The sequence below is a fragment of the Megalobrama amblycephala genome, linkage group LG5 (genome assembly GCF_018812025.1).
Source record: "Megalobrama amblycephala isolate DHTTF-2021 linkage group LG5, ASM1881202v1, whole genome shotgun sequence".
NCBI classification, from domain to species: domain Eukaryota; kingdom Metazoa; phylum Chordata; class Actinopteri; order Cypriniformes; family Xenocyprididae; genus Megalobrama; species Megalobrama amblycephala.
Genome location: NC_063048.1, coordinates 7,521,944 through 7,547,898, shown reverse-complemented (window position 1 = coordinate 7,547,898; position 25,955 = coordinate 7,521,944). Strand labels below are relative to the sequence as shown.

General features: G+C 36.9%; 1 protein-coding gene across 1 annotated transcript in view; it reads left to right on the top strand.

Moving 5' to 3' along the window:
- The first annotated feature begins 459 nt into the window (after positions 1-459).
- Positions 460-25,955, top strand: part of ralgapa2 (Ral GTPase activating protein catalytic subunit alpha 2) — a 323,632-nt gene continuing 298,136 nt past the window's right edge. The window contains exons 1-3 of the mRNA XM_048190536.1: positions 460-658; positions 752-3,352; positions 7,688-7,802. Coding sequence (XP_048046493.1) covers positions 7,793-7,802 — 10 coding nt within the window. The 5' untranslated portion in view covers positions 460-658; positions 752-3,352; positions 7,688-7,792. The remainder of the gene's footprint in view (positions 659-751; positions 3,353-7,687; positions 7,803-25,955) is intronic.

Below are 25,955 nucleotides of genomic sequence, written 5' to 3'. Positions count from 1 at the left end.
CAACTTAAAATACTGTCATTTTTGGTCAGTACATCATTCGAAATGGTCTTTCGAAAGGGTCTACTTTTATTTGTGTATTTTTTTTTCTTGTATACATTTGTGTACTTGCTATTTTTCCCCGACACATTCATAATCATTACTTTTGCCGGTGCTTTGCGGCAAGCTTTATACGTGTGCAGGAATAGAATATATTATGCCTATATATATATATATATATATATATATATATATATATATATATATATATATATATATATATTAAACACTCATTATGGTTTAGCATTCTCTTCAGTATATACTTAAGTAATTAAATTAATATAAACATGCAATTAGTTGACTAATGGCTTAAATGAAGTTAACCAGAAAACTCTTTAGCTGGGGGCAGCCCTACTAAAAACCCATAAGGTATAACTAAGGAAGCTCATGGCTTCAAAAATACTATTTCTCTTCTGTTTTGGGACCATAAATTGAACAGACCTATTGAAATTTCTGCTTCACAAGTGTGGAATTTTGACCTATTAAGACCTATTGCTAACTGTTGATCTACTGGGTCACTGGGTGGAATTTTGAATCTCTGTTTCATTGTATCTTCTTTTCAATGCTGTGATTCTCTCTTTGGGCTCCTCCACATTCTTCATAATGAAGGCTTGTCCACAAGGTAAGCACACAGGTGTCACTGCCTTCAAAAATAACTGCACACTCCCATAACCCTCATCCAAATGGTCCACTAAATTATCTTTTCTATCTCTAGCTGTGTGGTGTCCACATTGAAAAAAAGGCAGCTTTGTTTGAGTTTCATGTGTCTATTGGGTATTTCTATCAGCACAGAGGCAGACGTCAGTTAGATAGACGCTCAGAACATGAAGGTAAGTGTCTCTCAAGTTGATAGAGGTGAGTAATCAAGCATTGTCAGGGATACGGTGACAACACTACTGGCTGTCAATTGAGATTCGCTTTAGGTGGTAATCTTCCGGATTCTTACCATTTCACCAAGATAAGACAGAAAGAAGTTAAACCCACTTACTGTAAATTGCTCTCCTATTCTGACATCTATTACACATGTTGGCAGTTTTCTCCATTTCTCAACTAGCCTATTCTACTATAAAGAAGGAAACTCCCCTCAGAACGGGCGAATTGAGACCACTAACCTACGGTTGCAGTTGCCATTTATTGGCATTATATGTTATGGTGATAGAAAGGAAAAAGCAAAAAGCTATTTATTTTTTTTTTTTTATAAAAGGACAGGAAATATATGACTGTACACTTGTACAGCTCCATTAGTGACATCATAAGCGAATGTGGAGACATGATCTGAAATTTGTCCATCCTGTGCAAGTACAAAGCAATAAAGAACAACTTCCAAATATTCTAAATTTCATCAATTTTTTAAATTTTTGTGTTGGCACATTTAGTGTAATATGCAGTTCTCAATTAACTGGAACAGATTATTGCTTTGATATGTAGATGTAGTAGAAAAAAAGATCAACAAAATGAGGGTTATCAAAAATGTGATGTTGCACATCCACAATATTTTAATCTAAAAGTAATGAATTTTCAATGTGGTGTGAGGATCTCCCAGAGAGTCCATGTGATTAGGTTACAGACTGTGACCTTATCCTATTAGAAGATGATGTCTTCTAATTATTTATGAGAGCGTGTGGCACTTTCCTATGAAAGATGTTTTAAACTGTGAGATCTTGTACTTTAGTTCAGAGTTGAGAATTGGGAATCACATTTTTTTTTTTTTTTCAAATAGAGATTCTCCAGCGATTCTGAACAGACAACTTGTTACTGCCTATGCCTTGAGTGTGTGTTCTCCTTCATGTGACGTCATGTCTCCCCTAATCTTTCTCTCTGAGTCTGATTGTTTAGGTCCGCCCCGTGCACCTGCGTCTCATGGCATGAGTGCTGATTAACTATATTAAGGACGCTGAAGCCGAGCATGGCAAGGGAAGGAGATCTAACAGCAAACAAGCTTTATTACCCTTATTTTTCTTTCTTGATTTTGGTTTGTTAATCTTTGTTGCATTTATACTTTGGAGTTGTTCCGTTGTCTGTTTGTGTTTATTATCTTTCGTTAGTTATTTTGGAAACATTTTCATTTTTCTTTCTTGTTTTGATATGTTTCCTTTGTTATGTTTAGTTTTGTTATCTAAATAAATGTTTTTTTTTTGTTTTTGCTTGTTTGTTTTTGCATTGTATTTTGGATTCACGTGTCCTCCTTTATGTTGCGTTCCCCTTTCTGACTAATTTAAATGGAGGTTCCTAACACAACTAAACAAAATAACATGATATACTAGAGGACTGACAAAATGTTAATTGCTGCAGTCTGTTTAAAGATGTTTAATTTGAATGAATTATTAAAAACAGTTTGAATGATTTAATAACTCACTTATAAAGCCTTCACTTGTTTCATTACATGGTAAATGCCACCTACTGGTGTAACGATGTAATTGTACAATCTTTATCTGAAGCATCAAGTTATTTGGAAAAAAGTGATTTGCTCCATTTTGATCACTACCGTAGACATCAGTGTATCCAAACTATAATTTTATTCCAGTACTTCTGTGATAATTTGAATATTTGTAACACAGAAATAACAATACTGTGTGGTTAAAAAAGACTGTTTGTGAAGCTGTTTCCTACACATAACTGCTTTGCCCGGTGGCAGTGGCAGCGCAAATGCAGATTTAAATATTCCAGTGTCATTTTGTCAAAGGTTTAAATAGACACAGGTGAATTGTTGTCATTTGTGAATTGTTGTCAGATGCCCACGGAATAAGATCCCGTGGGCATCTGAATCGAGATTGCGATATTTTAATGATTAATTGTGCAGCTGTATTTCAGAGACACATTAATGCATGCAAGTGAGTGTTTGTTTTTTCTTTTGCAAGAGTTTGAATTGCGTAGCTTTCACCAAGATCATTGTTGCTATGTAATGATTGTATTTCTGGGTGGCATAAATTAAATATAAGACACCAATGCAACCCTTTTGTACTGTGAATGCAACCAGTCAATTGACTTGTATTTGTAAATAAAAGCCAGAAAATAAGTGTCAAAACTTAAGCCAAAATTTAATAGCGTGTTTGTTAATATTTTTGATGTAGAGTACAAATGCAAAAGATGTTTGTATTTGTGTGATGTACTCTGAGCTTACAAAACCATGTTGTAAGGATAGCACAGACTCACACAGGTAAGTGAACCACAAGCAGTTTATTTGTACAATTGGAGACACAGGAAAAAAATCAGTTCAATTGTAAAGCAGCACTTGCATGAAACAACTGGACATTAATTTATTTCTATTCACCAGGTGCAGACGATGACTGGAGGATGCCAGGAGATGAGACAACAGGTAAGGAGTAGACACTGGAGACAACTAGAGAAATGTAGGGGACCTCACTGGAGTAGAAAGGATGTGGGTAGGTGAGTCTGTATTCCCAAATGAGGCCAGACACTGACTGATACATGAGACCTATTTTTATTTTGGAGTGAATTGGAGTAATACTAACTAACAGTTATGGTTGGTTATTAGACTGTAGAGTTTGATGTTTGTATATATGGAGCAGTGGAGCCTGGTGTGCATTATCCCCCCCATGGGCCGCTCTTGTGGACCGATGCTTCCAAAGCCATGGTCGACCTTTTCCCCGTGGAGGACAGTATGGACGTGACTCTTGGAAGTTGGAAAGCAGAGTAGGATGGATCTAGAATGTCATTTTGAAGTACCAAGGATTCTTCTGGTCCATAGCCCTACCAGTCTACAAGGTACTCCTTGATGTAGGCAAGATCATCTTCTAGGAGCAGCCACCGCTGGACCAAGCTCTGTGGAAGAGGGTGAGACAGAGGGTTGATAAGGTTTTAGTCTAGATACATGAAATGTGGAATGAATTTGGTACTGAGGAGGGATCTGAAGCTAGTATGTCACAGGATTTATCTGTCTTTGGATGGTGAAGGGACCAGTGTCTGTACAGGAGGCTTGATGTCCTGCGTTGAGAGCCATGCCTTCTGCCCGGTATGTGGTATGTGGGAGGGTCTGATCTCCGGGCATCGGCATTGCTTTTTTGCGTTGCACTGGCCATTGGAAATGATGGTGAGCTAAGTCCAAAACCCTCTCGCTCTCTTTAAACTAGTGGTCAACACCTGGTAAATCAGATAGTTCTCCTGACCATGGAATAAGCAGTGGTTGGAAGCCGAATACTCATTGGAGTGATGAAATGGAGTGAGTTTGGTAGACAGTTGGCAGTGGGAATTTTGTGTGTACTCTGTCCAGGGTAGAAAGTGATTCCAGGTGTTCTGGTGGTGATGATAGAAGGTTCTCAGAAACTTCCTGATCACCTAAATTTCCCTCTCTGTTTGCCCACTGGTTTGTTGATGATTGCCAGAAGATAAGCTGACTGTCACACCTAGAAGGGAGAAAAAAGATTCCACACACGAGAGATAAATTGAGGCCGTCTGTCGGAAATAATATCTTCAGGCAGTGCTTAATTTGAGCTGGATCCTCTTCCAGAAAATGGTAGATTTCGGATTTTTATGTTCTGGTATTTGTTTTTAAACGATCCACAATTAACAAGTGCTTTACATGGTGATCATGTGTGCGCACATGTGAGAGAGCTAGACAGAGCAAGCACCGGTTTATGCAGATATATTTGGAGGTTGTTTTGCTAATGTCCCTCTACATATGTATTTTTATCAATCAGCTTCCTTAAGTTCAAAGTCACTCTCATTGTTCGGTGCTGTTTATTGTTTTGCGTGCAGTGAGCAGTGAAAGTTTGGGGAGAGTCACGGGCCTAGAGCCGTGAGAGCGGAGCGAGGCCAGTGGTGCGAGTGTTAATGAGCATCACCTGCGTGCCGCACCAGCCTTGAGTTTCTCATGGAGTGACGACAGTGGACGAAAAGAGGACCAGGTCTGGACTTTATGTTGTGTTTTGTTTATGTGTGTATGCAGCTGTTGTCCCATGAGTTTTTGTGTGTTTATTTTGATATTAAAGTTACATGAAATGTCCTGCCTCCTACTTCCCTTATCAACGAACTGTGTTACAGTGTGGTTTGATGAACACCCTGGCGGAGCTGGCTCAGTGTTGGTGGCTTCAGTGATGTCCTCATCCAGGGACACATAAATCTTGAATGAAACAATGGGCTTGAGTTTATCAGGACTTTCAGAGGGGGAATGAAAATGGGAGAGTGCATCTGCTTTGATGTTTTTGGTTGATGGATCATATGAAAGAAAAATTAAATCGGGTAAAGAAGAGGGCTCAACGAGCCTGTCTAGGGTTGAGTCTGTTTGCATCTCTGAAATATTCAAGGTTTCTGCGGTCAATGACGAGCCCCATCTAACCAATGCCACCAAACCTCCAAAGCAAGCTTGATGGCTAACAAATCATGGATTTATGTAACGGGGTGCATTTTTTTGATTAATACGCACATGGATGTAGAAGAGGAGGATTCCCCTGCTGCTGAGAAAGAATAGCCCTCAAGCCTGTAGTAGATGCATTGACATTCACTGTGAATAGTTTTTGCAGGTCAGAATGGATGTTTCTGGAAGGCGTCAAAGGCTTCCATGGTCCAAGACAGAGACTTGGGCTTTCATTTGACAAGTGTTGTTAGGGGAGATGTCAGGGTACTGTTATGATAGATGATGGATGAATTTCCCCTCGTCCATCTAGATAACCTCACAGCTGATGTTGTATTCCAGGAACTGGATGGCACTAGATGGTGGAACGAACAATTTTCTGCATTCAGATACAGAAGATATTTCTTTAGCTTACTCAACACTAGTGCAACATGATGGTGATGTTCGGCCAGGTTCCGTATACCAGAATATCATTGATGTAAACCAGGACGAATTTGTGGAGATACTCCTCGAACACCTCATTAATGAAGCCTTGGGACACAGAGAGGACATTCACAACATGACCTTACGACATGATTCATAGTGGCCTTTAGGGGTCACAAAGTCTTCCATTTATCCCCACTACAGATCCAAATGAGGTTGTATGCACTGTGTAGATCCAGGTCACTCCGCGCAATAGTTCCAGGGCAGCCAAACAAGGGGAAGAGATTTCGACAGTTACCTTGTTCAGGGATTGTTTTATACAAGGTTTGTCTATACAAGGTTGCAAGCCTCTGCCTGTTTTTGCAACAACAACAAAAAAGTTTGAAGCAGCAGGGGAGGTAGATGGATGGATATAACCTTGACAATGGATGGATGTAACCATGGCCTTTTGCTTTTTGATAATGGATAAATCTTTCAGCAGGGCACTGTCTCACCAAGCAGAAGATTTATTGCACAGTCCCAAGGTCAATGAGGAGATAATTGAGTGGGCCGTTGGGGGCAGAAGACGTCCTGACATATGAATGGTGAATGAGCCAAGTATGCCTCAGGATGACATCTGTGGTGGAGCTTTCCAGAACCAAAAGCACAATATTCTTCATGTGTAACAGACCAACTTGAAGGCTGAGGGGTCCTACAAAGAGGTGAATGGTTCCTCGATTTAAGGGTTGACCAGTTAATATGTGGAACGAAGAGTCATGGGTTCTTTTCCAGAGGTTGAGTTTGTGGCAGAGCTCCCCAGAGATGAAATTGCAGACTGACACTGATTTGAGGAGAGCAGATACTGAAATCACAGTATCAGTGACACAATCACAGAATATACATCAGCAGTATTTAGAGTCACTCGGGTTAATAAAGGCAAGAGTGTAACAGTGGGACTGGCTACAAAACTCACTAGCAGACAGGGAGTGTCGTCCATCACCGTAATACAAACAGAGTATCTGGGTGAGCCGATGGTGACGCTCTGCAGGGGAGGGTCAAAATGAGTCAACTTACATAGCTTCATGTCCTGGTTTTGGAGAGCTCATAGATGGTGAGTATCGGCTGATTCCTGGACGGAAGTGGACATACGATGAACAACACGGATGGAGAGTTGATAAATCTTTCTAGACCCGTGGTGTCATCATAAGCAGCCGCATAATGCAGCCGCAACGAAGGCTCCAAACCTTGGTGATTGGTGGTCATTAATGCTGCTTCGTTCTAGCCACTAGCTGCCTCTAAAGTGCAAAACTTGAGAGCATAGTCGATTTATAGAAGATTTCTCTTGCAGAATATTGTATAATTTCTCACTCACTGTTGAGTCACCAACAGGATGCTCAAACACTTCTTTTAAGTGAGAGAGGAAATTATCAAGTGACTAAGTTACTGGTCCATCTTGATGCCACATCGATTGGGTCCATTGAAATCGCTTAACCAGTGAGGAGAGATTTTTTTGAATGATATTTTGGCTCGATCGATGCGGAAGTGGTGTGGCTGCATCTCTAGATGCTCACTAGAGAACACTGAAGAAGGAAACAACTGCAGTCCTCTGCCGATCCAGAGTAGGGCGCTGGATTGACCACGGAACTGGCAACATGTTGTGACTGCGTGGGTGAAGGAGGGTTAGCAGAAGTGCTGGTTGTTGCAACAGTGAGTGCTCTCTTTAGATTATCTACGAGCTCTTGAAATGGGTCTTACATGGATTTTGCTGCCGGGTTCATGATGCTGGTCTGGCCTTCTGTAAGGAATGCACAAACTTACAAGTGTAAGTGAACCTCAAGCAGTTAATTTGTACAGTCAGAGACAGTTAAGAATTCAATTCAATAGTAAAGCAGAACTTGGATGAAACAACTGGACTTAAATCTTGTTTCCCTTCACCAGGTGCAGACGAAGACTGAAGGATGCCAGGAGGAATCGAGATAACAGAGGAAACAACTGGTTAGGTGCAGACACTGGAGACAACTGGAGAAACTTGGAGCAGAAAGGATGCAGGCAGGTGAGTCTGTATTCCCAAACGAGGCCACACTGACAGAAAGGTTAGTCCTCTTTTTATTGTGGTGTGAATTTGAGTAATAATGACTGACAGGTGTTGTTGATTATTAAACTGAAGAGTTCAATGGTTGTATGGATAGAACGGTGGAGCCTGGTGTGCATGTGACACATACATTTTTTTTTTTTTTTGTGATGAAATGCAGCGTACATTTGTGGGAACCTTCGATGATTTTTAACTCAGTGACACAAAATAAAACATAAATTGTTGTCTGTTGTTTTCCCTCTTCCTCTCCACACTCCGCATTATACCACTCCCATTTTTTCTTTGCATTTTTGAAAATTGTAGTGAAAACTATCCTGTGCTGAAATATAGGGTTTTTTTAATGACCCTATAAGAGAGACCTAGTCATTCAGACAATTTATAGACTAGTTGATTATGGAATCTGGTAGTTCTGCACGTATCATGTTAAAGCTTCATGCATAGGTCTGAGATGTTCTGTTTATGATCCTCAACAAATGTGGCCTTTAATCGTACATTTTCCCCAATTTTAGCTCAATCAAATTGCTCTTTAGTAGTTGAACGAGGGAGTTTTGCTCTGCCTTTCAAATGCTAATCTTTTTCCATTCATGGTCACTCTTTGAGATTATTTGTTGGCTAATAAATCCCCTTGTTTGCCTCCTGCATGTATAATTGATATTGTCACATGGCTCTTTGAGCAGGGGAGAGCTAAAATGTACAATGCTCTTCTACTAAGACCCAACACAACTCAGAAAGCAATCAGTCCTTGACAAATGTGTCATTCAGCAAGCACTCATAATGTAGGAGTGTTTTTGATATCATACTAAAGGATGCAGCATAGAACAGCACTTGAGTTGAATAAGACAGATGCTGTTGTGAAGAGAGAGTCTATAAGGTGGTGAAAGGAAGTTTTGACCCATCTAGACTTATTGTGACTCTTTTGCTTCGCATTGAAACAGCATGAATAGATTTTAGAATTAGTTTTGACCTGGATACTTAGTTTGAACTGTAAAGCATGTCTTGTCATTAAATTGTTCTCAGTTAACACTTTCACACTGAAATTACTTATATTGAGATACAGTTGAGTGCTGGCTCTCATGTCTTAAGCTGTTGGTGCATTATTTTTTTGGTCTTTGCATTTAGATGATGCAAGATAGACTGTCTAAACTATTTGCATTTTACCAGGTAAAAGGATAGTATATCTCTAAACTGTCTCTTTTTATCTAATAGCTTGCAATTAACATTTTTTTTCTTTCACCTCATAAATTAATGCATGGAATTTGAATTAAGCATGTATGAAAAATACTTGTCCTCCTAATAATTGTCCTCCTTTTGTCTCACCGCAATTCATTTGTGGTTTGTTATATTCGCCTCTCTTCCACTGCTCGCTATCCCTCAGATACAGTACGTGGGGTAATTGATATGCTTTAACGGAGGTCAAAATTTGCATGTGAATTAACAGCAGTAAATTAAATTGATATTCTGGGCACATCACAATCCATTCCTTTAGACCTTTGTTTTGGTGCCTGGCAGATCCAGGGTGTAACCGTGAAGCAGTCACAAACATCTGTCTGCTCAATAATTTGATAAACAGCTCATACAAATAGTCTTCAAATTATTCCCACCGAAGGCTATGTTTTGTCTCCAGTGTAAAAGCTGGAACATACAACTCAACTGAATGCAACGTGTTTTTCCTTTCTTTTAAAAAATGTATTTCCTCTTTATTCTGCTGGCAGTTTTTCAGAGTATTGGCTGTAATGGCTGTCTCTCATGTTCACGTTACAATTGCCGTGATTTTAAGCAGTTTCCAAGGATTAATTTAACTAGGGATGACAAAAATTAGAGACCATCTTTATATTTAAAAAGTTGGTGACATTTAGTTTGTGGTCCAATTCTCACTATTAACTAGCTGCTTATTGCATGCATATTACTATGATATTGGCTGTTTATTAGTCCTTATAAAGCACATATTAAAGCCTTATTTACTCTTAATTTTACCCAATACCTTAACAACTACCTTACTAACTATTACTAAGAAGCAGTGTTGGGCACGTTACTTTAAAAAAGTAATTAGTTATAGTTACTAGTTACTTCTCACAAATAGTAACAGAGTTAGTAACTGAGTTACGTCATTATAAAAGTAACTAATTACCAGGGAAAGTAACTATTGCGTTACTTTAAAAAAATAAATAAATATATCAAATAACTTTGATGCCCCCAATATTAAATATGTCTAAGAATAAATTATTATTGATCCGACTCGTGACTCATGATCCGCTCTTGCTTATGAAATTTTTCTGTACTGTACAATACGCGTTGGTAGCCATTAAAGAAAACATAGTTTCATATTTATGTTTAAATAGTCCTATGTTATGTTTTAAATTCATTTTTAAATTCAAGGGAACAGCATGAGTAAGATGCATCATAAGATGCTCAATATATCGGGAGACATGGAGTGGGTCAGACATGATTTTGACAACTTCATTACGTTTTGTTTTGTAGAAAGCCTTTCTTTAAAGTGAATTTCGTTTTGTAAAAATTGTATCTTAATTTTAATCAATGTTTCATCAACCAATTGCCTGGATTTAATAAATAAGAAGCAAATAGAGCAGACAGCATAATCATGCATGGAGGCGCAGGCGTGATCACTGGAGCGTGAACTGGAGACCGTCTTATAGGCTAAATGACCCGAAACTCAGCGTATAGTCTGCTTGCCTCGCAGACATGAAAAAAATATCTATAGAAAGCTTGAAATGTCTACTTTAACGAAAATGAAATAATTAAATACGAAAAGAAATAGGCTACTCTGATTATTTAATCTGAATGAAATGTGCATTTTCTCTCTAAGCACGTCCAGTATGCGAAGATGATGAGAGTCAGTATGTCAACTTCATCTTTGCAGCCGACACAGATTCAGAAAACATTACTTTATTAATAAACAAATAAAATTTCTCCTTGCTGTTTATGTCACATTCATAATCATTACTTTTGCCGGTTCTTTATGGCAAGCTTTATGTGTGGCTTGAGTGCTATAGCCTATACGTAAATGCTCATTATGTTTTAGGCTATTCTCTCCAGTAGGCTATTTAAGAAATGAAATTAATTTAAATGTGATTAGTCAACTAATGGCTTAAATGAACAACTACTAGTCGACTAGAAAAAAAACTTATTTCACATATTTTCGATCCAGTATGTCACAAAGGGTGTTCTGGTTTGAGCTCATGCTCCATTCGCATGCTCTGACATACACACACGCACACACACACACACACACACACACAGAGCATCATACATTATTATCAGTTTAAACTAAAACTTTGCAGGTACTATGGCTGAGAGAGAGCCTACTCAGATGAAAACTGCTTCAGTGAGCTCAATTATAGTAACGCAGCATTTTTTTTGTCAGTAACGGTAATGCCGTTGTAACGGGAGAAAAAGTAATTAGTTTGATTACTCATTACTGAAAAAAGTAACAGCGTTAGTAACGCTGTTTATTTATAATGTCGTTATTCCCATTGCTACTAAGAAGTAATTAGGAGGTTGAGGCAAAAGTTGTAGTTAATAGTTAGTTAATAGTGAGAATTGGACCTTAATCTAAAGTGTGACCAAAATGTTGTATATCAAAACATTTAACCCTCTGGGGTCTGAGGATTTTTGGGGCCCTGGAGAAGTTTTGACATGCCCTGACATTTGTGCTTTTTTCAGTTGTTCATAAACATATTAATGGCAAAAGTGTCATTACATTGTATTAAGCATGAACTAGGCTACCATAATATGTGACCAGTCATGGAAAGTAGGGCCACAAGTCGGTTCTGGGGCATTTTGAGTTATTCAGAGATTCTGAAAGTGTAGTCTCCAAGCTTTCCAACGATGTGTAACACATGGAAGTCTGATAATATTTGGAGAAGTTTTGGCCATTTGAAGGTAGGCACTCAAAAAAGCTCAAAGGGCAGAAAATGACCTAAAGATTTTGCAGTTCTCGCCTGTTCTCACCTGCTGGGAGTGACAATAGGGCTCATTTACATCTCATTTAGATAATCCATACCCCCTGTAAAGCTGCATGGTTGCATAGCAACGACAGACGCAACGGGAAAATCGGACTGCATACTATTAATAATAAAGGATAATGTGCATTGTAAATGTCAGTAATTTATCTTTTTTGACATTAGAACTTTTTGAACAGGATTCTGTGATAACCGTATAGTCCTGGTTTAAACCAGTTAGTGGTTAGACCTGGTTTGAGTCAAAGAATTAAAAAAATCCTGTACATTAAACTCTTCAATACTTTTACTTTTGACTTTTGACTTTTAACGCACATTTTACGGCTACGGATACTTCATACTTTTACTTACGTAGGAATTTAATCTGATACATTTACTATTACATTAGTAAATCCTTGTTAAGAAGTAGTAACTGGCTAAAATTATTAGCGTCACTTTCAATTCAAGAATAGTAAGGTTTACATGAGCTAAGTCATTCACACCAGTCAATTCAAGCAGTTGAAGCGTTATTCAAATTAACATGCTAACATTACCATCTAAAAGCCCATTATAGTAATGGGGGTTTTTGGCAAGTGATACGATGCTAACGATTACAATTAAAACGACAGTCCTGAGCAGAAAAGATCTTGTTGCCTCCAATGAAATAAGTTGTTCGGGCACACTTTCTCTTTGTCGGGGTCTTCTTTGTGGATGTAACCATCTCCGAAGTTTGCACTATGTGTCTGTTTGCCTCTAAATGTCCAATAATTCACATGTCCTGCCACTCTTTCCGCAGCTAAAGAATCCAGCCGTATGTTGTACTTCAAAACATTTTCGGTGTAACGGCCATGGTTCAGCTCGTCTGTGATATTCTTTGCGGCGTCCATCTTCATTAAATTTTGATATCAGCTAGAGCTGGCCAGGGCGCTGCATAAATAAGTAGCCACGCTTCCCTTGGAGGGCGGCGGCAATAACAAAAGAAACAAAAGCCGGCGTATCCGATTCCAGTATGGAAACACAAACAGACAATGACACGCCCCTACTGCGAGATAGAATCTCTGAAAAACAAGCCGATTTCAACCTTTTAAATAAACCAATACTGCTATCTAAACACGGAGATGCTTCTTCATGATCTCAACTAACAGATTCTGCAAAAAAATGAAAATCACCAATTTTGAAAAAAAACGCTTCTTTCTCAGTTTGCTCAATAGTTGTGCTGCCGACTTGTGTCCCTGGTTTCCGTGACGGGTCACATATGTGAGCAACATGTATGTACATGTTTGAATTTTTGAAGGAATAATGTTTATGCATTGTTATTGAAAAAACAAAAAAAACTTAAGTCACTGAAATAAGGCCAAAAAAATAATATTATATATGTGTTCACAAGACTTCTGGGTATTGGAGGTTGTAGACTAGAGTTTTTGCTTCAAAATTATGTACAAATTATCCTGCCTACTCATTCATATAAAACGATATATTGATTTAGATTTTGTAAGACACTTTTTGTCAAGAAACATAGTATGCGTGGAGGCGTGAATCTTCATAAATAATGCTGTGATTCACACCTGAGAAAACAAAGACCCGCATAATGACCTGCATAATGAGCCGCATAATGAACCCTTTTAGTCAGGTAGGCTATCTGAGAGGACACTAAAAAAATCAAATTACAAAGTATTTTTTTGGCAGTTTATTCAGAATATAGTTCTGAATAAACTGAATAAATGAGGGCACATTTTTATATAGAGTTTTACCTGGAAATAAATCCTGTTCAAAGATATAAGTGAACATCACTTACCTGGCATTCCAAGGTGTTTGAAATCTCACCAATTTTATTCAAACAGAATGTCCAGTGTGGGCCTATATCTGGTCACCATTTTCCCGATGTGATCCGTCAGCTCCAGTCCACTAATTTGGAGTGGTTAAGGACCGGGTATACTTCATTTCTCACGTTCCCCTCCGTCTCGTGCACAGTTGAGCTCGCGAGTCTTTCAAAGATACTCCTTTGCCCATGAGCGTGCAAGCCTTTCAAAGATACTCCTTTGCCTCCTGAGTGCGCGAGCCTTTCAAAGATGCTCCTTTGCCCATGAGCGTGTGAGCCTTTCAAAGATACTCCTTTGCCCCCTGAGTGCGCAAGCCTTTCAAAGATACTCCTTTGCCCCCTGAGCGCGCAAGCCTTTCAAAGGTACTCCTTTGCCCCCTGAGTGCGCGAACCTTTAAAAGACACTCCTTTGCCCATGAGCGTGCAAGCCTTTCAAAGATACTCCTTTGCCCCCTGAGCACGTGAGCCTTTCAAAGATACTCCTTTACTCCCTGAGTGCGCGAGCCTTTCAAAGATACTCCTTTGCCCATGAGCGTGCAAGCCTTTCAAAGATACTCCCTTGCCCATGAGCGTGCAAGCCTTTCAAAGATACTTCTTTTGCCCCCTGAGCACGCGAGCCTTTCAAAGATACTCCTTTACTCCGAGTGCACGAGCCTTTCAAAGATACTCCTTTGCCCATGAGCGTGCAAGCCTTTCAAAGATACTCCTTTGCCCCCTGAGCACGCAAGCCTTTCAAAGATAGTCCTTTACTCCCTGAGTGCGCGAGCCTTTCAAAGATACTCCTTTGCCCATGAGCGTGTGAGCCTTTCAAAGATACTCCTTTGCCCATGAGCGCACAAGCCTTTCAAAGATACTCCTTTGCCCATGAACACAGAAAGATGCATTCGCCGCATGCACACACGGTCAAAAAAATTCGGCTGCACTGCCACTGTTCAGAGAGTCAAAGCTAGTCCACAGTCTAGTAAACATTTCTTGTTTGCGCCGAAAGAAAACACATGAGAAACATCATGAGACAGGAGATACTCGGACATTGCAGTACTGAACACTGAATGGTCCATGCATGTGGATTTGGAAAACAGTTAATAGATTTGATGCTGTGCCCGAACGCCGTTTATCCCTTCACAGTGGCATATAGTGGACGGGCATAAAGGGATATTAAATTATTATTCTTATTATCATGCTACTTTTATTATTAAATTAATATTGCAATTCATTTGCCCCACAATAACATAGTGCATCACCGCATAACCGACACGCTGTGAGGACAATAAAATATTAGTTAGAAATATATCTAAATATTAACTTGTTTAACACCAAATACTTCTCGATTCACGAAAAATATGAAGGAAAACTAAAAATACGTTTTGTACCTGCAAAAAAAAAAAAAAAAAATCTTGCCTCCCTTACCTCGAGAGTCAAATGTCGCCCATGCTGGTCACTATGATTCTCAAATCTGTGAGATAAAAGAAAAAAACCCTTTTTGATCAAAAATACAGAAAAAAACAGCAATACAGTGAAATATTACTACAATTTAAAATAATGTTTTTCTATCTTAATACATTATTTTAAAAAAATATATATTTCTGTGATGCAAAGCGTCTAAACATTCATATTACATCTATGGTATTTTATATATTATATATAGAGCTTAAATGTTAATGCGCAGCTTAATACATTCCTAACACATTTTATTTCAGTATTTTTTACGTATTTCAGTCTATTTCACTCATCTCAGTATAGCGATTATAGTTTGGAAATAGCTAGGCCTATGGCAGTTTACTAATGTAAGTTGTGTTGTAAACAAAACTGCGCATCGATCTGCCTATGATTTCCAATTCCTTATATAATACAAGAAGAGGGATGGTAAATCAACCCCTTCATAACACTTTTCAGGCACAATATGAATGACATTTTCAAGTTTAGATATTTTCCTTCTAAAAACAATAAATTGTCTCCATGCAGCTTATGAATCCCACAGCAATTGCAAAAGAGGTGAATTAATTTTTATTCTGAATGTGTTCTACATCAGAGTATAAAAGCTTTCAAGTTCTCTGTGTTAATTCAATACTCACTTGATTTATTTTAATGTTCTTATAGCATGAGGAAGGTGAATTTGACTAAGCTTTTATCATCGGTCCAACAACTGGACACTTATGTTAATTGATGACCTTTTTTTGCTTTATTTCGCATTTGACCAGGCCAGCTTACTGATCTTTGAAACTGGATGAGTTATATGAGAAACTGGATGAGTTATATGGAATTGGAACTGAGCCAATCTTTAAACATATCAATATGATGTTATCTCATATTCATATTTAAACAGTTTTTTTGCGGTTTAATATTCACAGAAACTATATTGTGATTAGAATAAAGAACTTAAGAATAAAAAACAGCTTACCTTTCACAATCATCGGCTCGATCTAGTTGATCCTCGAAATGAAAGTGAAACGAGTCATGCTCATCCTCTGAGGCAAATCCATTTAAAATTATTCCTCACCGCATCTCAAAACGATGAAAAGTACATGAAACTGACTAAACTTGATGCATGTTTCCCGGCTGACGCTGGCGTTCACTCTGTTGCATGTATCGCCTCAGAATTTGAGTCTGAAAAGCATGACCACTCCTTGGCCATGGCCGAATTAGTGGATAATGAGCTGAGCCGCAAATTACTGACATGTTTCTCTTTTGAAACAGATTACATAAACAAAGAATATTTGTTTTCGATTTGACTTGCATGATTTAAAACCTGACATTTCAACGTTTCTTTAGACATATGTCTCATTTTTGTGTCTTTAGTATTCACTAAGTTACAGATCATTTTCTGAGGGAGTATCAGATTGGACTTCATTCAGAGAGAGACGACAGATGACGACAGAAACATCTTTGCTTTTTCCAAATGAAAACTAACATGATGCGCGAGCTGCAGTCTCTCTCTGAATGAAATCATTTCTGATAGTCCTCAGAAAATGAACTGTAACTTAGTAATTACTAATCACACAAACATGAGAAACATCTCAAGAAATGTTAAAATGTTGTAAATAATGTAAGTCAAATTGAAAACAAATATTCTCTTATGTAATCTGTTTGAAAAGAGAGAGATGTTAGTCATTCGCGAGTCATCTCATTATCCGCTAATGTGGCCACACCCACAGAGAGCATGCAGTGATCAAAGACAAATTCTGAGTCAATCCATGCAACAGAGTGAACGCCCGCATCAGCTCAAAAAAATGTATCAAGCTTAGTCAGATTCATATACATCATTTTGAAATGCAATGGGGAATAATTCTGGAAGAATTTTCCTCAGAGGAAAAGCACGACTTTCAATTTCATTTCGAGGATCAACTAGATCACACCAATGATTGTGAATGGTAAGTTTTTTATTCTTAAGTTCTTTATTCTAATCGCGAAATGGTGTCTCTGAATATTAAACCGCAAAAAAAAAAACTGTTTAAATATGCAAGTTTTGTGTGTCTCTGTGTGAATGGCGCAGACACGCGTTTCGTTTGCTACACATAACTTACATTAGTAAATTGCCATATTGGCTATTACCAAACTATATTGCTATACTGAGATGAGTGAAATCAACTGAAATACATAATAAATACTAAATAAAATGTGTTAGCAACATGTTAAATTACACTTTAACATTTAGGCTCTATAATATAACAAATACATAAAGATAATAGGAATGTTTAGACAATTTCTTTGGCCTGTTTTGAACAGATAATGAAGTGTTTACTGTGAAATAGTCACTATGTGAAGTACCACATCACTGAAGGTTTTGTTAACAATAAATTATGAAAATTCAGCTTTGCATCACAGAAATGCATTATATTTTGAAGTATATTAAAATAGAAAACCATTTTTAAAATTGTAATAATATTTCACAGTATTGCTGTTTTTCTGTTAAGAGTGGACATTATATTAGCATTAATACAATAGCTGATATGATCCTGTTAATGGCATGCTCACTGAGGTTTTTTTTTTTTTTTTTTTCTTTTATCTCACAGATTTGAGAATCATAGTGACTAGATATTGGCCCACATTGGACTGCATGCATATGATACTGAGATCACTGACAGGAAGCAGGAAAGTTTTTTCTTCTTCTCCTTCTCCAGTGAATAGAAACACCAAATGACAGTTAAGTGATGTTCACATACATCTTTGAACAGGATTTATTTCCAGGTATAACTGTGTACTTAAAATATGTCTTTGACTCTCATTTGTATAGTTAATTATATTCTAAATAAACTACAAACAAAAAATGATATATTTCTTTTGTCATTGCATTCTTTCTTAATTCACTCAGTCACACTCCTCACTGGATGGTTCATTATGCAGCTCATTAGGGGCAGGGTCTTATTCTCCTCAGGTGTGAATCACAGCATTATTCATGAAGATTCACACCTCCTCACATATGGCCTTCCTTGACAAAAAGTGTCTTAGAAATTTAAAATCAATACATTGTTTTATGTGACTGAAGCAAAAACTCTAGACTAAGATATACAGTTCCCAAAAGTCTTGTGAAAAAAATGCTTAGTATGTGTTTTGAGGCCTTATTTCTGTGACTTTTTTTTTTTTTTTTTTTTTTTCAAATTCCATGCATATATGTAATTCTCTCAGAAATACAAACATGTACATAGTTGTTCATTACATATTATTGTAGCCTAGTTTGTACTGAATACAGTGTAATGAGACTTCTGTCATTAATATGTTTATAATCAACTGAAAAAAGCACAAATATCAAGGCATGTCAAAACTACTGCAGGACCCCAAATCAGCCTCAGACCCCAGAGGGTTAAGTACAATGTATATATTTTATTTTGAATATATACAAATGCCATTTACATATTTTAGTTTGTCAAGAGATGCCTGTAATGTCTGTAATTTATAGCAAAAAATCTAACATTAATTCTATCTCAAACGGATTCATTTAAATAAGTTATTACTCCACAATAGTGTTGTCAAAAGTACCGGTACTTCGGTACCAAGTCGGTACTGAAATTTTGAAAATGTGACGATACCAGCATTTCTGTAGTACCGGTAGTACCGAGAATCCGGGTATATTCGGTACCCAGTGATAAGGCTGTTGGCAGTATTTACTTGAATATGACACGAGTGAAGCACAAAGCTTTGTTTACAGAAGAAATAATAGGTTAGCAATTAAATGTGACATCGCAGCCATGGACACATTTTGTTTAACGCCGAATAAGAGAGGTGCGTGAGTCCATACATTTAAGCTTCGTATTCTGTTTTCCGAATCGCGATCTGGTCACCTGATTAGCAGAGAATTTAACAATATTCCATTAGTTATTCCACTGAACATGGAATCTGTTTCTTTTCCCAAATCTTCACTCACGCAGGAGATTATAACGTTTCTTTTGTTCGCATTTAGGCCTATTATAGGCTAGTCGCATTATTTACTGTGGTAAAGTAGAAAAAACACAGTAGGACAGAAACCTTTTTGCTTGCTCGTCAGTTTCTATTTAACAGAGTTTGTGCTTGTTATTAGACTTTATAAGGCGCGTCAAGTTCATTTGTATAGCGCGTTTCACACGCTGGTGATTTTTACTTTCGTTTTCTCTGGCAGCGCTAAATCAAACATAGCCTGAATGTCTTGCCCCTGCAGAGGATAAAACTCGCTCTTCAGACCTTTTACAACAAGTGTCAGTTGTTTGTAACATCAGGAGATAACGAAGTTATTATTAAAGAGAAATGGTCTCTTTCCTGCTCGTGTCCCACATCCCTCTCAAAGCGGCTATATCAAAGTAATAACGGGACTTTGGCTATATATGACGCGTCTTTGTGTGGAAATAAAAAACGAATGTTTTTTGAAATATTTAACTTTCTTATTATTTAGGTTACAATTATTTACCGATATTTATTTCATAGTTTTACAGGCTGTAGTGTGTTGTTTCTCTGACGGAATAGCTCAAATAAACACGCATGTCTGTTACCCCTGTTGAAAAAACGAGCATATGCTGGTAAAGTAGGTTTTGAAGCTGGTATGCTGGTTTGAGCTGGTTTATGCTGGTCCAGGACCAGTTTAGGACTAGTATGGACCAGCAGGACCAGTTTAGGACCAGCATACAGCTTCAAAACCTACCTTACCAGCATATGCTGGTTTTTTCAACAGTACACAATGGATGTTTGAGCATTTAATTAATTTATTTTTTTTATATTTCAAAATTTATTTTATTGAGGTAGCCTATATATACACACACAAACATACACACTCCAAATCATATTTAATGTTTTTAAAATAGGCTATATAAAATAGTAAAATAGTTCCAATAGATTTTACTGTAGTACCGAAATTGGTACAGAGAACCGTAAAATTTTCATGGTATCTGTACCGACTACTGGAATTTTGGTGCCGTGACAACACTACTCCACAACCTCCGTTACATCATTCACCAAGGTGGTGAATGACAGGTTTGCGACAATACGGTTTCAGGAAACAGTCGTCACTAGCTAGATGATTTGTTCAACGATGCATCGCACTGTGGAAGTGAAGCAGCGAGTTACGTCATTGTATGGGAAACACACCCCTGACCATGCTGTATGTGGTTTTAATTAATTAATTTATTTATTTTGTGTGTGTGTGTGTGTGTGTACAACCTATGTGGACAACTCAATAGAGATATGTGTTATCTTGCCATTATATAGTGGAACGTAGTCTTTTTGTCTTTTTATTTCATTTGACTCATAGTGCAAATTCGCATTCACATATTGGGTAAAATGTGATGCTGGTGATTCATGCTTCTGTAAAAGAGGTGCAGGACACACTGATGTGTAGAAGTGATGATTTTTTTTTCAGTGTATATCTGTATGTGTTTGCATGACAGTGTTCTCTAACATGCAAGAATTTGTGTCTAAACATTTATGAGTGTGCAGGAGCGACAGAAGCAATTAATGAAGTGCTGTGAAGTGGATAAAAAGGTTCAGAACCCTCTTTCAAAAAAATGTGCTAGAAACGTTAATAAAGTACTATGGAGTGTGGCTTGATGAGAAGCTTTTCTTTAAAGCCTAAGATATAGAAAGAATTGGACACAGCCTGTCTCCCAAACAAATGTCAAGACTCCATGTCATCCATGCCAGTGACAGTAATTTCCTTGCTTTAGGAGCAGGATTAAAAGTTGACGTGGAATAGAACAGCTCTCACACATTTTTAATAGAGTGGTATAAAGCTAATTCAAAAACAAAGGCCTCTGCTGTATGGGATCTCATCATGACTAATTACGAGGGATAATTTGAAATGCCTTTGGAAAACGAAGCCCTAGTAAATGTAAAGCAGTTTAATTAGGCCAAATTGATCAGAATCAAGAGGACTGCTAAAAGCATACACAGTCACAATGAGGTAACCTGCACAGAATCTGCAAAACTAACACATAGGTGTTAAAGCTGTCCATTATTATAGAAATGGAGTAAATCACATTAAGGCATAGCTTTTTTTGATGTCAGGCATACTTTTTTCCCCCTTTCCTTTTACATTATAAAAGTTAAATCAACTGGGAGTTTTAAATAGACAATTACAGTCCTTAAAATGTATTTTGTGTATTTTTTTCCTTTTAATGTCTCCCATTCAGTGATTGGTTGTATTCTCTCTAACATACAGTCAAACTAAAAATTATTCAGACTTTTATATTTTTTGATATTTTTACTAGTGAGTGCAGGGCACTATAGTTCATTTATGCAAGTGAGGATAGCAAAATAAACTGACATTATTCCCAAAAATTCTTCATACAGTGGACTACTAGTAAAATTGATTAAAAAAATCACACTTTGACTTGATGTAATGGATGCTGGTAGAGCAAACACACGACGAGAGCAGAGCATACACCAACACATCACAAGTACAAACGAGACCCAACAAACAACTGAACACAGACAGGAACTTAAATACACTGACACAAACAAGCTTAACAGGTTAACAAGGGGGCATAGTCCAATGAGTGTCCATGGTGACTGAATGAGGTGGGAAACAGAACAAAAGAACACGTCACAAAATGCAAACCAAAACAAACAGAACATGACGGTGACCATAACACCTGACCATGTTTTGCTTAAATGTTATCTGACATAATTAAGATTTTTTTTTTTTTCTGACACAGTTTAACTCTGAGATCTTGTCGTATTTTATTTTTTAAACTATAGTAAATAAATGTATTAATGAATTAAATATTCAAGGTGTCTGAATAAATTTGGTTTGACTGTATTTGTGGAAACCTATAAATAATTTAACAAAACCTCACAACTGTTTTACTTGAATCTGTAGGACTGGATATAATGGACAATGCAAACATTTGTGTAGTTAAATGTGGTTACAATCTTTTTTTCATCTAATGATTTAAGTCATGTCATTTTATCTCCTATTTTTGGTTAGGTGGTCTTTTGTTTTGGAATGAGTGAGTAAATAACAGACCTGCCAAGCATTTTGACCTTAGAGTAAGGTGGTACGATTTGTCACTCTTAACTACTCAAAAATGTGACTCTTTTGTGCAAATGTAAGCTTTTTGGCCATCACCAAAATGCAAAAATGGCATTATGAGTCCAAAATAAGTCATTTGTGTGATTTGTGTAGATCTGATGAGTTTTTTTAAATTGGGAGGGGAGAAGTCTGTGAGGACTCATGAGCGATAAAATGAGAAAAATGCCTTTAGATGTGTCAAAAAAAGCTAAACAAAACAGCGCAACACTGTTTTAAAAAGGTCAGTTTTTAAAAGATCCTAAAAGTTTAATTTAAAAAAACGATTTGAACAGTCACAAACTTTGATTAGTAACATGGGCATTGATCTGTGTAATACTGTCAGCTCCTTGTGATGTGCAGTGGTTGGCACATGCTGATGGTCTGAGCTACGTGTTTCTGTCCACTGTTTAATTCTCACACTTTAATAAAATGTATAGGTCCTAATTTAAAGTGATAGTTCAGCCAAAAATGTCATTATTTACATTATTTACAACCCTCATGTTGTTCTAAATCTGTACCATTTTCTCCCTGCTGCAGGGACACAAAAGATGATGTTTTAAAGAATATTGGGATCAAAAACAAACATCAGCAAAAAAATCTTCTGAAGAAAGAAAGAAATGCAGTGTAGATTGAAATACCCCTTTAATACAAACAAGCTGTGTGACTATGAGAAAGGATTAGCTCAAAATGTGAAGGACCAACATTTCAAGGTTTTCTCTATTGCTTCATGTTAGCGATTACCACTCCTCGTGTCAATAGTGGCATGTGTGCCATTGGTTGGTGACAGTGAGGTACACTGTACAGTACAGTGTAGTTCTTGTAAATGTATGTGGACGGTCACAATACAGTGTTTGTTTGTTCAAGGTTTTCATTTATAAATTGAACATGGAGTTGTTTGCTCACACACTACAGAATGCCATTTACAGCAAATACTACTGTGGTAATAAAAGCACTCACAATGCAAAAAGGATTGCTAAGTGATCAGATTTTTAATGATAGGATCATGTTTTATTGGAATTCCAGTATTATTGGCAAGATTTTAAAGCAAGTCTACCTTTGGGTTTCAGATTTGTTTCCTATGTCCACATTAGCATGGATTGACTTGTCCAACTTCAAATTTAAATATAGATAGCAGGGTTATGATGATAGACAACGATATTGTATATTGACAGTAGATGGAGAAATCGTCAAAAGTATTAGCTATCGGCGATATCAAGAGGATTTGGCATTTCCAACTAATATAATTAATTATTATTGATGTTATTATTATTATTATTAGGCCACTGTTATTATTAAATTAATATTACAATTAATTTGCCCCGCCATAATTTTGTAATGAAATATTTGATAGATTAGCTTACTAGGTCTGTTATACAATGAATTATATAATTAAAATTATGTAATAACAGTCTATTATATGTCAGAACACTGCAATAGTCAGTTATCAATGACATTTAAGAGCAGCTTCATTTCAAACACTGACTTTCAAAAACAAGTTGTTTAACACAAAATACTTCTCATTTCTTCACTTACGTATGGGCCACAAGAGAAATATTAAGAAAATAAATTAAGACAGTTACATACTGTTATTAGCATGTTGAAGTAGATTAATCTCTCTTCGTCACTGAGAGAATATGCACCGTTAATGCAGCATCAGATGCCGAAAGCTTGGTCAGTTTTTACGTTCGTTTTCTGTAAATCGACTGGGGTTTGGGATTTCATTGGCATTCTTGTGTAATAGTCACTGGCTTGTCTTCATGGTTTAATTGGTTTAATTTAACTGAAATAATTCCAATATTGTGACGCAACATTTTTCTTTATCACCAACCTCATCTTTGCTCGCAAAATGATGGACAATTCATATTTTGCGCACATCATTTCCAGTGATAATAAAAGAAAATAATTTAAATGAGTAAATAAACAAATACATTAATGATAAATGTGCAATAATGAGCAAATATGCCCAAGTAAAAAAGCCCCCCACCTCAGACTATAATATTGTGTGTCTGCGATCTCATGCGGTGACAATAGGAATTGCCCAACACTAATAAATAGCAGCTATAACGGCTAAAGCCATGAGTTTGGGGTGGGACTACCTGTTTGTCTTTATAATGGCCTCAGCCTGGTGCAGAAATTATACACTTCACGTCTACATCATCAGAAACCTTATTCAGGCCAAAGGGTTCAATGTGATTGATTTTCCTCAAATAACAGTTAGAATTAAAGCACCAAATAATGGGTTTCTACTTTATGTGTAAGCGAAAGTAAGTGCAAGTGTTACAGTATAGGTGTGAATCAGTGTACAGGTCAATGATCATTTCACAACGCTGGATGGAAGCTTTTTAAAGCTGATTAGCTGGATGATCTCCCAGTTCCCATCTGTGTAGCTTAGCAGTATACATTTATCAGTATTGCATTCTCTGGGAATCAAATCCACAACCTTGGCATAGCAAGGCTCCAGATAAAAAAAAAAAAAAAAAAAAAAAAAAAAAAATAATTAAGAAGCCATTGACTCCTATAAGGGAAAAAAAAAGGCACCAAATAATTTTTTTAAGAGCCACACAACAATGAACTTAACATTTTAAATCACTTACTTTTAGTCATCCTGTTGTTTATATAACATTATGTCCCCTTTACAGTTTCAGCTTTTTCATATTGTGACTTTTCTGGGAAATGAATGACACTGCTTTCACTTAATACTATTATAGTTTTTGTTAATATTTTGAATCCGAATAGATTTTTATATTTCCTGCTTTCATTTTTTGTTAAGTTTTAATTTTTTGTTTTTAGTTTTATTTATTTATTTATTTATTTAAACATGCCTGTTTAGTTTGTATAGATTTTTATTTTAGTATTCACATTTATTTCAAGCAATAAAAAATGTTTTTAATGGTTTTAGTTAACTATAATAACCCTGATGCTAGTAAAATCTTTGTATTGAATAATGTCAAATAATGTTCTTAGTCCTTCCTTCCTTCCTGAAGCTACAACAGTTTACTTTGAATCAAATGAAAATAAATATAAATATATGGAAATAAATATAAATATATGGAGAAAAAAATATATATAAATATATTCAATTTGGTTTGTGTAACCAAATAACAAACAGGGGCAATTGATATACATACAGCTTGACTGATTACTTTGAAATACAGCGGGACTCTTATTTTGAAATGTATGTGCTTTACTTTTGCTGCTCATTCAAGTTCAGATGAGGATTAAAAAATTACATTGCTACAACCGTTTATATTGATCAGCATTAGTTCATAAGCAGTTGGTTGACAAATGTGCGCTAACCATTGAATGCGAGCTGCTCTGAAGAACGTGCAACAGCAGTCAACCATCTGTTGACTTTAAAACATGCAGCGCTCACATTTATTTAATGAAATTAATAATAATCACATTAGGGAGTATCACAATTTGTTTTTTCCAAAATATAAGATGCCTTAAAATTATCGTTTATACTCTTGTTATACTGTTTAAGGCACTGAAGGCACCTTAAATTTATCTGATGAGCATGAGCGGAGTGGAATAATGAAAGTGATCAGCATGATCGATATTCAAAACGGTAAACACGCGATGCATTGTGTGTGTACCTGCAGTCTGCAGAGCCGGTTTCCCGTTTGAATGATGAATATAGACGAATTTATATAAAGAAATAGGCAGTCTGCTTTACTCAAGCGCAGAAGATGTGTTAAGATGCAGCTGTTTTGCACTGATGCGAGGCAACAACACAGTCGGCTTTCATCAGCTCTGGTTCTTTGGCGTCGGTTTGGTGTGTGAAATTTTTCCCTACCTGTTCATATTTCGGCACTCTAACTCAGTGAAACATTCACAGGCAGCATCTCATTTAATTACCTCAACACAGC